General features: G+C 55.1%; 1 protein-coding gene across 3 annotated transcripts in view; it reads left to right on the top strand.

Annotated features, from left to right (window-relative positions):
- The window catches only part of SPTBN2 (spectrin beta, non-erythrocytic 2), a 40,536-nt gene that overhangs the window by 12,068 nt on the left and 17,038 nt on the right, over positions 1–11,430 (top strand). For all 3 annotated transcript variants that reach the window (XM_040256407.1, XM_040256408.1, XM_040256409.1), the window contains 12 exons: positions 868–1,019; positions 1,458–1,631; positions 2,396–2,487; positions 2,631–2,711; positions 3,024–3,139; positions 5,440–5,552; positions 5,674–5,861; positions 7,255–7,372; positions 7,971–8,129; positions 8,446–8,748; positions 9,912–10,065; positions 10,268–11,138. In XM_040256407.1, the coding sequence (XP_040112341.1) occupies positions 868–1,019; positions 1,458–1,631; positions 2,396–2,487; positions 2,631–2,711; positions 3,024–3,139; positions 5,440–5,552; positions 5,674–5,861; positions 7,255–7,372; positions 7,971–8,129; positions 8,446–8,748; positions 9,912–10,065; positions 10,268–11,138 (2,521 nt within the window). The remainder of the gene's footprint in view (positions 1–867; positions 1,020–1,457; positions 1,632–2,395; positions 2,488–2,630; positions 2,712–3,023; positions 3,140–5,439; positions 5,553–5,673; positions 5,862–7,254; positions 7,373–7,970; positions 8,130–8,445; positions 8,749–9,911; positions 10,066–10,267; positions 11,139–11,430) is intronic.

Here is an 11,430-nt window from a genome sequence, read left to right as displayed (position 1 = left end):
CATCTTGTCACTTTTTGTGAAATTGACACTGAACTCTGCCTGGCTTTCCCCTGCCCCACCCTGTGTTTCCCGGGTTCAGTTTTTACCTGTTTCCAACTTCCACGATGATGTAGTCCCTCTTGACTTTGGAATGTTGGTGTCCTGGGACAGGATCCCCTTGCAACCGGTTGAATGAACCAGCCCAGAAATAGAGGAGCCTGTCTTTTCTTTAAATTATCCCAGGAGGGCAAGCTGACTCAGGAGGCCTGCAGGCGCTATAATGTCACATCCTTCTAATGACCACTTGGAAGAGCCGCTGCTGTAATTTAAGTCCATACCCTCTCCTTTGCCCACTACCAAACGGGAACAGCCATAGCTCCTGTTGGACGACCTGAGCAACTCTTACTCTTTCCTTCGGGTTAGATCATGCCTGAATAACAGTAACTCATCCAGGAGACATTTCGTGCGGCATCTTACACGTGGTGTCTCAGTTAACACCATGACTTGTTGAAAGAGAAGGTAATGTGCCCATTTTTACAGATGAGGAAAGTGAGGCCTTAATGGATGAAACAACAGGATTTCACCACTGATACACAGCAGAGCACTGACCCCAGGCCTTCCCTGCATGTCCCCTGCTGTAATTTCTTTCATCCTTCCTTCTCAAAGCCTGTTTTCTGTCTCTCTGTCTTTCATTTTTGTTCTTGACCCTGCTCATGAACTCATTCCAATTTCTTTATTTCCCGACTTTTCAAGTTATGGGTTTTCCCCTCGGCCATCTTCCTTCCCTTCCTCCTCCCCAGACCTCACTTCCCCAACCCCACCAACTGATGTTTAGAAGCAGGCGCCCGGTCCTTGAAGGGCAGAAATGACCCCATGTTGCCGCCATAGATGAGCGAGAAGCTGTGCAGAAGAAAACCTTCACCAAGTGGGTCAACTCACACCTGGCCCGGGTGACGTGCCGGGTGGGAGACCTGTACAGCGACCTCCGGGATGGACGGAACCTCCTGAGGCTCCTCGAGGTGCTCTCAGGGGAGACACTGGTGAGCTGGGGTCCCCAGGGAGGAGGTGGCCTGAGAGACAGTGGCCAGGGGGACAAGCCCTGGGGGTGGCCCTGAGCGAGAAGAGTGACACCACAGAGCAGAAAGCAGTGGCTGCCTTCTGCTCAGAGGATGGTTTCAGTTTGAGAGGCTTTGCTGCATGGATTAAACCAGGAACGTTGCTTCATGGAGACAGGAACAGTGGCCCCATTGAAAAGATTTTTTTTTTCCCCCACTCACTCAGGGTGCAATTAATTCCCTTGGGAATCTTAATCTGCCCCAAGCCTCATCTGCGACTCAGCTTTAGCTTCCCCGGGCGGTGCCTGTGTTCCTGAGGGAGGTCATGGGGAAGCCGTAGGAAGCAGGGCCCCAGGAAGGCTAGGAGGGAAGGAGGAGGAGGAGGCCCAGAGGCCCATGGCTTTGTGTCCCCTCCCTCCACAGCCAAAGCCCACGAAGGGCCGCATGCGGATCCACTGCCTGGAGAATGTGGACAAGGCGCTGCAGTTCCTGAAGGAGCAAAAAGTGCATTTGGAAAACATGGGCTCGCATGACATCGTGGACGGGAACCACCGCCTGACCCTCGGGCTGGTGTGGACCATCATCCTTCGATTCCAGGTACCCGCACGGTGTCACCTGGCGTGCGCCCTACACACCAGTGCAGCATCCCCCAGGGTCACTACACACATGGGGTGCCCAGAACCTCACACACTGGGGCAGGGGACCCTCATCATTAAACAGGACAGAGGCCAGCGTGGGTGTTGTCAAACTGCTATGGCAAATTCCCTGTGGCCTGGTCCGCTAGAGGACCACATTTGGGGGTACAAAAAACCACAGAGAGTTTTAGAACTGCATTTGGGGTCTGGTTACCGGTCCACTCCTCCACCTCAAACTCTGCTCGCCTCCCTCAAAAGAACAGCCACCCAGCTCCTTCTTATGCTCTGAGCATCGCCAGTCCAGGGTCCTAATGCCATCACAGCTCTCCTGACCACCCTGCTCCTTCCAGCCTTAAGCAGAGCTCCGTCAGCTTCACCTTTGAATCCCAGCTCTCAGGAAATGCTCACTTCTCCACCTGTAGTTTCCCCCCCAGCAAGAAGCAGCATCCTTGCCTTCAAGGCACTTCCTCTTCTGAATTCCCACCCCTTCCTGCTGCCTCAAATCCTTTTGCCCTGGAGTTCTGTGGTCATTAGTCCAAGAAGAAAGGCCCTAGGCTGTACCCCTAGGCCCCTAATTGAGGAGTCTAAGGAGTTTCCGAGCATCTCTGATAACTCCAGGACATCTCTGCTAACTCTGAGCATCTCTGATAACTCCAGGGGCTATCAGAAAGGAAGCTGTTCAGGAAGTGAGGGCCTTCCTTCCTTCCTTCCTTCCTTCCCTCTTAGATCCAAGACATAAGTGTGGAAACAGAAGACAACAAGGAGAAGAAGTCAGCCAAGGATGCCTTGCTACTCTGGTGCCAGATGAAGACCGCCGGGTGAGGCTGCCAGAGAGCATGGCCTTGGAGGGCTGGATGCATCAAGGCTGTGCAGTAGGAAGGAAGGATGGGGCCCCAGGAACTATGAGCTGCAGATCCATCCTGGAGGCCTACTCACTGTCTATCCCGGCCTCTCTTTATAGGTACCCCAATGTCAACGTGCACAACTTCACCACCAGCTGGAGAGATGGGCTGGCCTTCAACGCCATCGTGCATAAACACCGGTGAGAAGACGGGGGTTGGCCAGCCTGTCCGAGCTGCTGGATGAGTTGATGACCCAGGGGCCCGCACACACATGTAGAGAAAGCAGTGAGACAAGCTGAGCTCCACGGCAGTCAGGAAGCGTGAATGTTCAGAGAAGAGCCCAGAATGTGGGGGCGCTTCCTGCACAGAGGGCTTGGGATGGGAAGTCGAGGTGGAGAGGTGCAGTGGGGGTGGAGGGCTTGGGAACTTAGGGATCAAGATGGGGTGGCTTTCCTTCTCCTCTTTAGGCTTTCGTGTGCCCTTGATTCCTTCTCTATTCCCTCCCCACCCAGGCCAGACCTGCTGGATTTTGAGTCCCTGAAGAAGTGTAATGCACACTACAATTTGCAGAATGCCTTCAATCTGGCTGAGAAGGAGCTGGGACTTACAAAGCTGCTGGATCCTGAAGGTGGGGCAGAGCTATGTGAAAGAGCGGCTGTGGGCTAGAGACAGAAGGTGGATGACGGATGCCAGGAGCTGAGGGCGGGGAGAACGGAAGTCACTGCTGGTGGTTTACCTGGTTTCTTTGGCGGCTGGGGGTGGGGCGGGGAGTGGGGGGAGGGAGTGATGGAAATGATCTGGAATTAGATCACGGTGATGGTTGCACAACCCTGTGAATATACAAAAATCGACGGAACAGTATACTTTAAAACAGTGACATTTAAGGCATAAAAATTCTATTTCAGTGTAGGAAGAAAGGCAGCCCCCTATGGGGTATGGTTCTATCCCAGCTCTCCATGAAGCAGCTCTGTAACACAGAGCTGGTTGCTTGGCCTCTCTGCGGCTGTTTCCTCACCTCTAAAATTGGAATATTTTTTTAAAAAAAGAAAGACTTCCCTGGCAGTCCAGCAGTTAAGACTCCACACTCCCAGTGCAAGGGACATGAAGAACTAAGATCCTGCAATGCTGCATGGGGTGGCCAAAACAGTAATCTGACTCTACAAGGTCTCTAAGGGCCCCAAAATTCTAGGGTTCTAAATTAAGCTCTGTGACCTTGAGATCTCACCAAGCACTGGCCTTATGGTCAGTTGACCCTGCTAGTTGGTCCCTATGGTTCTGATCTAATGCCCGTGAGACTGGGAATGGCCACGAGGCTTTGTTCTGTACCTGGCATTGTGCTTGTGTGCTAAGCCACTTCAGTCATGTCCAACTCTTTGCAACCCTATAGACTGTAGCCCACCAGGCTCTTCTGTCCATGGGGATTCTCCAAGCAAGAATACTGGAGTGGGTTGCCATTTCCTCCTCCAGGGGATCTTCCTGACCCAGGGATTGAACCCACCTCTCTTAAAACGCCTACATCTGCAGGCGTGTTCTTTACCACTAGCACCACCTACTTGACATGCTTTAACTAACTTAATTCTCACAACACCCCCCCCCTTTGAAATCAGTTTCATCATTACATCATTTACGGAAGAGAAGACAGGGTTCTGTAAAGGTTATATGACTCCCCCAAGGTCACACTGCTGGAGGAGCTGAGATTTGAATTCAGGCAGCCTAGCTCTAGAGCCTGTCTCCTGAGCTGCCTCCCTGGGGGAGCAGAGAACAGTCTTGGTACAGAAAAGAGCAGGACAGAAGGGCCAAGCGACTTCCTTGCTGGAAATGCTCCTTCTGAAGTTCCCTGGGCAGGTTGGACTTGGTTATTTGCTCCCTGGTTTCCATCCCACCAGTAGCCCCTTTTCCCATGCCCTCTTAGTCCAAAATGACAAATATCAGCTTAACAGTGATCGAAGCAGGCCAAACACAATGTTCCTTGGAGAGTATTTGAGAAGCATAGCGATGATAAAGAACGTGGAAGTAAAGCCTAGTGTCCTGTAACTTTCTGAGATGATTTCCACAGCTCCCGCCTGCCTGTGTGTTGGCCAAGGTGGTCAGGAGGGCTTCTAGTCTCATAGTCTTCCCTGGAGGTAGGATACAATCTGGCCTACTTAAGAGAACCTGGGTATTTCAAGTCATAGTCAGCCTTGGTGTCTTTGAAGTAGAAGTTAGTGTGGCTTGAAAGACACTCATGTCCTGAGCCCACAACTGAACTTTGAGATTGGGGTCAGAAATAGCCATGCCTGGGGGCTTACCTGGTGGTCCAGTGGTTAAGGTTCTTCTTCCACTGCAGAGGATGAAGGGTTGATCCCTGATCAGGGAAGCTCTGCATGCTGTGAGGTGCAGCCAAAAATTATTTTTTTAATTAAAAAAGAAGAAGAAATAGACATGCCTGTGTCCTGAGATGGCCCTGAGAACTGGCCTCTGTCCCTGCTCCCAGGGCTCCCTGGGTCCATCCCTCTGGACATCCCAGGTTATAAGGCTTCATTCGTACCTTCTGTCTTGGTGCCCCTAAACTGGATGACTTCTTGGACATTTTTCCAGCCCACAAGCCCACGATCCATCCCCAAATGGGAATGCTGTTTCTTGTCTCTCTTCCTCCAAGCAACTCCTTTTGGTCTCCCCATTGGGAAAACTGGGTAAAAGCCTCTTGGGCCATCTGGGTTTTATTCTCTGCTTGTTTCTTGGAGAAAAAAGTTAGCTTTTCATGCCCTTTTAGTCCAAATGGTTAATCTGTCATTTTTGCTCTGAAGGGAGCTGGAGAGATAACCTCGTGGGACTGGGAGGGGAGTAAGTGATTGGGATTGGGACTGGAGTAAGTGATTCAGATTGTGGGCCTACTACTGGGAGGCAGGATTCTAATCTCTGTCTGACCTGAGTGGTTCTTTTTCTCAGATGTGAATGTGGACCAACCAGATGAGAAATCAATTATTACCTATGTGGCTACTTACTACCACTACTTCTCCAAAATGAAAGCCCTGGCTGTGGAAGGCAAAAGAATTGGGAAGGTACACTCCAGCATAGGGATGGTGGGCGTACAGGCCGGAGGAGGCCTGGCCTGGGGTCCTGCTCCTCTGAAGCAGGAGCAGGGGAGGACTGGGCCAGTGACCCCACATCATGGTCTCACAGGTGCTGGACCACGCCATGGAGGCAGAGCGCCTGGTGGAGAAGTATGAATCCCTGGCCTCTGAGCTGCTCCAGTGGATCGAGCAGACCATCGTGACCCTCAATGACCGGCAGCTGGCCAACTCCCTGAGCGGAGTCCAGAACCAGCTCCAGTCCTTCAATTCCTACCGCACCGTGGAGAAACCACCCAAGTAGGTGTCCCTGGGCCTCACTCAGCCTCGGCTGGCCTGCCCTGAGCTGTGCTCACACACAGGAAGCCTAAATCAGGGGGGCCTTTTGGGAGGGAAATTTGGCAACACAGAAATTCAGTGGATGCTCATTCCCGCAGCTCAGAGTCCCAGGAGCAGCACCAAAGCAATTAAAAAAAAAAAATTATCCATTACACGAAATCATGCTATGGAAATGATTGCTGTAGTACATTAGGGCTGGTCCAGTCCGCTCAGATAAGATTGGTCTGGCTGTTGCAACAACCCAGTCCTAGTTTAAGGACAGGGCATTGGACCCGTCATTGCTGGCAGCACAGGTGTGTGGCTTGTCACTTGCGCGCTGCACAGGTTCTTACCATTTGTGTATTTTAGCAGTTGACTGTAGAAGTGTGGCTTGACTGTTGGGCAGTTCTACACAGAACGTGCTAAAACTTCTATTTTTAACTTGCGACCTCTTTCGGAGTTAACGTGTTTTGGCTCCAAAACTAGTATTATTCCAGAAACACCCCTTTCTGTGCTTTCCGGGGAATGATTTGAGGTGCCCTTTGACCCAGAAAGTCTGCTTATGGGCATTAAACAAAAATGTAGCTTCAAAGATGTTCACGAAGGTGACCTTTGTAAAATAAAAATAAGTCATGGGACAGCCACTGAAAACAATATTGAAGAAACGCGTTTATTGACCTGAAAAGAGTTCATGAGACATAATAGAAGACAGCAGAAACCAAAGGGTTAAGCGACCAAGGTTCAGAGTACCTGAGTTCAAATCTTAGCTCTGCCATCTAGCCCTGGTGAGCGTTGGGCATCTTATTTAGCCTGTCTGTGCCTCGGTTTTCTCATCGGAAAGTGAGGGTTATGAGAGCATGTAGTGAGAACTAAATGAGTTAATGTGTGCAAAGCCTGAAAGCAGGGCCTGGCGGTCAGCGAGTGAGTCCTCAACAAATGTTAGTCGTGGTTCTCATATGATCCCATCTGCAGACTTGCATGCCCAAGGGTGACGGTGCTTGTGTCTGTGTAGTTTTCAGTTGTTTTAAAATTAGGTTCTTGGGATTTCCTAGGACTTCACGGTCCCAATGCAGGGGGCCTGATTCTATCCCTGGTCAGGGAACTGGATCCCAGATGCCACAACTAAGAGTTTGAACACCGCAGCTAAAGAACTGGAGTCCAGCATGGTCCAGTAAATTAACTAATTAAAGCAAATCCTTAAAAAATAATAAATAAAATTAGGTTCTTTTTAAACGAGGATTTTGCCAGGATTTTCTGGCTTTCCCAAAAAGCTTTTACGAGAAGAAAAGCAACACAAGACACTTCATTTTGAAACATAGAGACCCCGGGCCCCTCAAGGGCTTTGCCTCTGACCCTACTCGGCCTCCTGCCTCAGGTTCACCGAGAAAGGGAACTTGGAAGTGCTGCTCTTCACCATCCAGAGCAAGCTGCGGGCCAACAACCAGAAGGTCTACACGCCCCGCGAGGGCCGGCTCATCTCCGACATCAACAAGGTCCACAGCCTCCCTTCCGTGTCCCGGGCGAGCCACCCTCAGCCGCAGCCCCTCCTGTCCCTGCCGGAACCCTCAGCCTGGCTGCCCCCCTCCACCCCCACCCCGTGGCAGGCGGAACTCCCATGACCTCTGCCGGGTCCCGCACGTCCTGCCCTCCGCCTCCGTCTGTCTCTCTATGCAAATTCGATCCCAGTCCCTTATCCTGCTCAGCATGTCCCCAGCTCTCTGGCCCTACTTTTATTTCATTGTTTTTTGTTTTCCACAAACAACATAAGATCAACAGATGTAACAGGGTTCACCCCCGCAGTCCCACCACCACAGACAAGTCCAGCGATTTCCACTCGTCCCCACGCCCCTCCTGTCTCTGTCCCCAGCAGACATGTTTCTCACGTGGCTCCGTGGCACAGCTGCCACCAGGCCAGCTCCTCACACTTCCCTGCACAGGCATCTGATTGCATTCCACAGACCCACTAGACCGAGCTGTCCTGGGACCCACCCTTCTTCGCCCCCCCTCAACCTCCCTCAGCCCTGTGAGCCCTCCCCACTCTCACTTCCTGAGCCCTGGCCCCTCAGTGCTAACCCGGTCTCCACCTCGCAGGCCTGGGAGCGGCTCGAGAAAGCCGAGCACGAGCGCGAGCTGGCCCTGCGCACAGAGCTCATCCGCCAGGAGAAGCTGGAGCAGCTGGCCGCCCGCTTCGACCGCAAGGCCGCCATGCGGGAGACCTGGCTCAGCGAGAACCAGCGCCTGGTGTCCCAGGTAGGACACAGGGGCTCCTGGCCCGCCCAGGCAGGTCTGGAGACATGGGGAGTGAGAGAAACAGAGGTGGATAAATAGCCCTGCGGCGTGGGGAGCTAATGAAACAAGAACTCCATGGCTCAGATGAGCAGACCAAGAACCCGGGAACTGGAGGCTTGAACGGGAATAGGGCTGATGAGCCAGGATGGGGTGGGACAGACGGGACGCCTAGAACCACCCCCTGGAGCTGGCATCTTGCAGTTTGCTCTGGGGGGGCAGGGGGTGAGCAGAGCAGTGGCCCCCAGCCCCCAGACCTCCCTCCCCGCCCCCGCCCCAGGACAACTTCGGCCTGGAGCTGGCCGCCGTGGAGGCAGCGGTGCGGAAGCACGAAGCCATTGAGACGGACATCGTGGCCTACAGCGGCCGGGTGCAGGCGGTGGACGCCGTGGCCGCAGAGCTGGCCGCTGAGCACTACCACGACATCAAGCGCATCGCCGCGCGGCAGCACAACGTGGCACGGCTCTGGGACTTCCTGCGGCAGATGGTGGCCGCCCGGCGGGAGAGGCTCCTCCTCAACCTGGAGCTGCAGAAGGTGTTCCAGGACCTGCTCTACCTCATGGACTGGATGGAAGAGATGAAGGTACTCGCAGATGCTGCGGCTGGGCCGAGATGGTCGGGACTGTGCTGGGGGATGGCGATGAGCACGTTCCCTCAGCTGCTCAGCCAGGTCTTTGCAGAGTGTGCACCAGTTTGGGGCCCTGTCCTCTGTTTAGATAAGCAGACTGCTCCCTGTCCTCATGGGGCTCACGTTCCAAGGGGAGGAGACTGATGATAAAACCCTTGGCCCGACCGTAAACAACATAGCAGCTGGGCGTGAAACCTATGAGGAAACGGCAACAGGCCATGTGATGGAGTGGTCCAGGAAGGCCTCCCTGAAAAATGCCTTTTAAGCTGAGAGCAGAGTGTCCCAAGGAGCCAGCACAGGGAGCTTGGAGGAAAGAATGTTCCAGGCCAAAGGAACAGAAAGGCCCTGAGCTTGCTCATGCGTGGCATGTTCCAATGAGAAGGGAGGCCCTCGGGGACTGTAAGAACAGGGGCCCGGGGTGGGGGCGGGGGAGGGCAAGGGATGAGGTCAGAGAGGAAGTAGCCAGCTCACTTCAGGCTCACTGGCCTGGTCAAGGAGTTTGGATGTTACTCAGAGTACCATGGAGCACTGAAGGTGCTTAGAAGGTTTTGAAAAGGAGGAGAGACATGATTCTGCATTTTCACATTTTTTAAAATGTCACTTTGGCTGCTATTTGAAGAAGGGCTGTGGGCAGCCAGAGTGGGAGCTGAGAGACCAGTCCGAGGCTGTTGCAGTAATCCAGGCGAGAGATGGGGACACTGATAGGCCAGGAGAGACAATGACGATCGCTGAGGGGTTGGGGATGGAGCCATGACCGTAGGAGGGTGGGGATAATTCTGGGCCCGAGAAAATGAGTCAGCGCAGAGATTTCTGGAGCAGGATTTAGTAAGAAAGTCGTTCCACAGGAGGGGAGTTGAGTGCAGAGGCCAGGGTGCCAAGACAGAGCTCAGGGGTCCCTATGTGTGTGAGTGAGGGCTGACGGACGGAAGCAGGCATGCTCACGTGGGTGTGATCAAGTGGAGCTGCCCAGAGAGTCGGGTTGTGCGGTTGATCCTTGGAAGACAGGACGAGGTGAGCATGTGTGTGTGTGCGCGCGTGTGTGGCGGGGCAAGAGCCTCGGCTCAGAGGGAACCGTGCAGTTCTCAAACGGGCATCAACATGCCCGGCGTGCCGCACAGGGCCGGCTGCAGTCCCAGGACCTGGGCAAACACCTGACGGGAGTGGAGGACCTGCTGCAGCTGCACGAGCTGGTGGAAGCCGACATTGCCGTGCAGGCCGAGAGGGTGCGGGCGGTCAGCGCCTCTGCGCTGCGCTTCTGCGATCCCGGGAAAGGTGACAACGGGGAAGGAACTGGGAAAGAGGGGCTGGGAAGGAGAGGCAGCAAGATGGGAAGAACCTGGAGACAGGAAAGGTGATGGGTGGTTGGTGGGTGGCAGAGTGAGAAGTGTGGGGTGGGGGGGTTGGAACTGGGGGGTACACACAGGAGGCGGAGGGCTGGGCCACAGCTCTTGGCCCTCTGGTGTGACCTTTGCAGAGTACAAACCCTGCGACCCCCAGCTGGTGTCGGAGCGGGTGGCCGCCCTGGAGAAGAGCTATGAGTCGCTGTGCGAACTGGCAGCGGCTCGCAGGGCCCGGCTGGAGGAGTCCCGGCGGCTCTGGCGCTTCCTCTGGGAGGTGGGCGAGGCCGAGGCCTGGGTGCGGGAACAGCAGCACCTCCTGGCCTCGGCGGAAACCGGCCGGGACCTGACAGGCGTCCTCCGCCTGCTCAACAAGCACACCGCCCTGCGGGGCGAGATGAGCGGCCGCCTGGGGCCGCTGAAGCTCACCCTGGAGCAGGGCCAGCAGTTAGTGGCCGAGGGCCACCCTGGGGCCGGCCAGGCGGCTGCCCGCACCGCCGAGCTCCAAGCCCAGTGGGAGCGGCTGGAAGCCCTGGCGGAGGAGCGGGCCCAGCGGCTCGCCCAGGCCGCCAGCCTCTACCAGTTCCAGGCGGACGCCAACGACATGGAGGCCTGGCTGGTGGACGCGCTGCGCCTGGTGTCCAGCCCTGAGCTGGGGCACGACGAGTTCTCCACACAGGCCCTGGCCCGGCAGCACCGGGCCCTAGAGGAAGAGATCCGGGGCCACCGGCCCACGCTGGACGCACTGAGGGAGCAGGCGGCAGCCCTGCCGCCCGCGCTGAGCCGCGCGCCTGAGGTGCAGGGCCGCGTGCCCACCCTGCAGCGGCACTATGAGGAGCTGCAGGCCCGGGCGGGCGAGCGTGCCCGCACCCTGGAGGCCGCCCTGGCGCTCTACACCATGCTCAGCGAGGCCGGGGCCTGCGGGCTCTGGGTGGAGGAGAAGGAGCAGTGGCTCAATGGGCTCGCCCTGCCCGAGCGCCTGGAGGACCTGGAGGTCGTGCAGCAGAGGTAGGCGCCCTGCCCCCTGCCCCTCCACCCCGCCTCCAGACTGACCTTGTGAGCTGGGGGCCAGCGTGTGGGGTGACGTCCCGCCATAACTTGCCTGCTCCTGCTACCCCACTTTGAGTCTTAGCAGGCGTCTGTTTTTGGTTTTAATGAAAAATGTTAAACATACTCAGAAATAGAAACGTTATTCAACAGACTCAGCCAGATTCAATAATCATCAGCATCATGCTCTGTTAGACTGATTTTCCTTTTCAAAAGCAAATCCCCAATGGGAATGTTTCACCTCTGTACTTTC

Source organism: Oryx dammah, unplaced genomic scaffold, assembly GCF_014754425.2.
Source record: "Oryx dammah isolate SB20612 unplaced genomic scaffold, SCBI_Odam_1.1 HiC_scaffold_15, whole genome shotgun sequence".
NCBI lineage: Eukaryota > Metazoa > Chordata > Mammalia > Artiodactyla > Bovidae > Oryx > Oryx dammah.
Note: the sequence above shows the minus strand (reverse complement) of the source record. Positions and strands in the feature narration are given on the sequence as shown.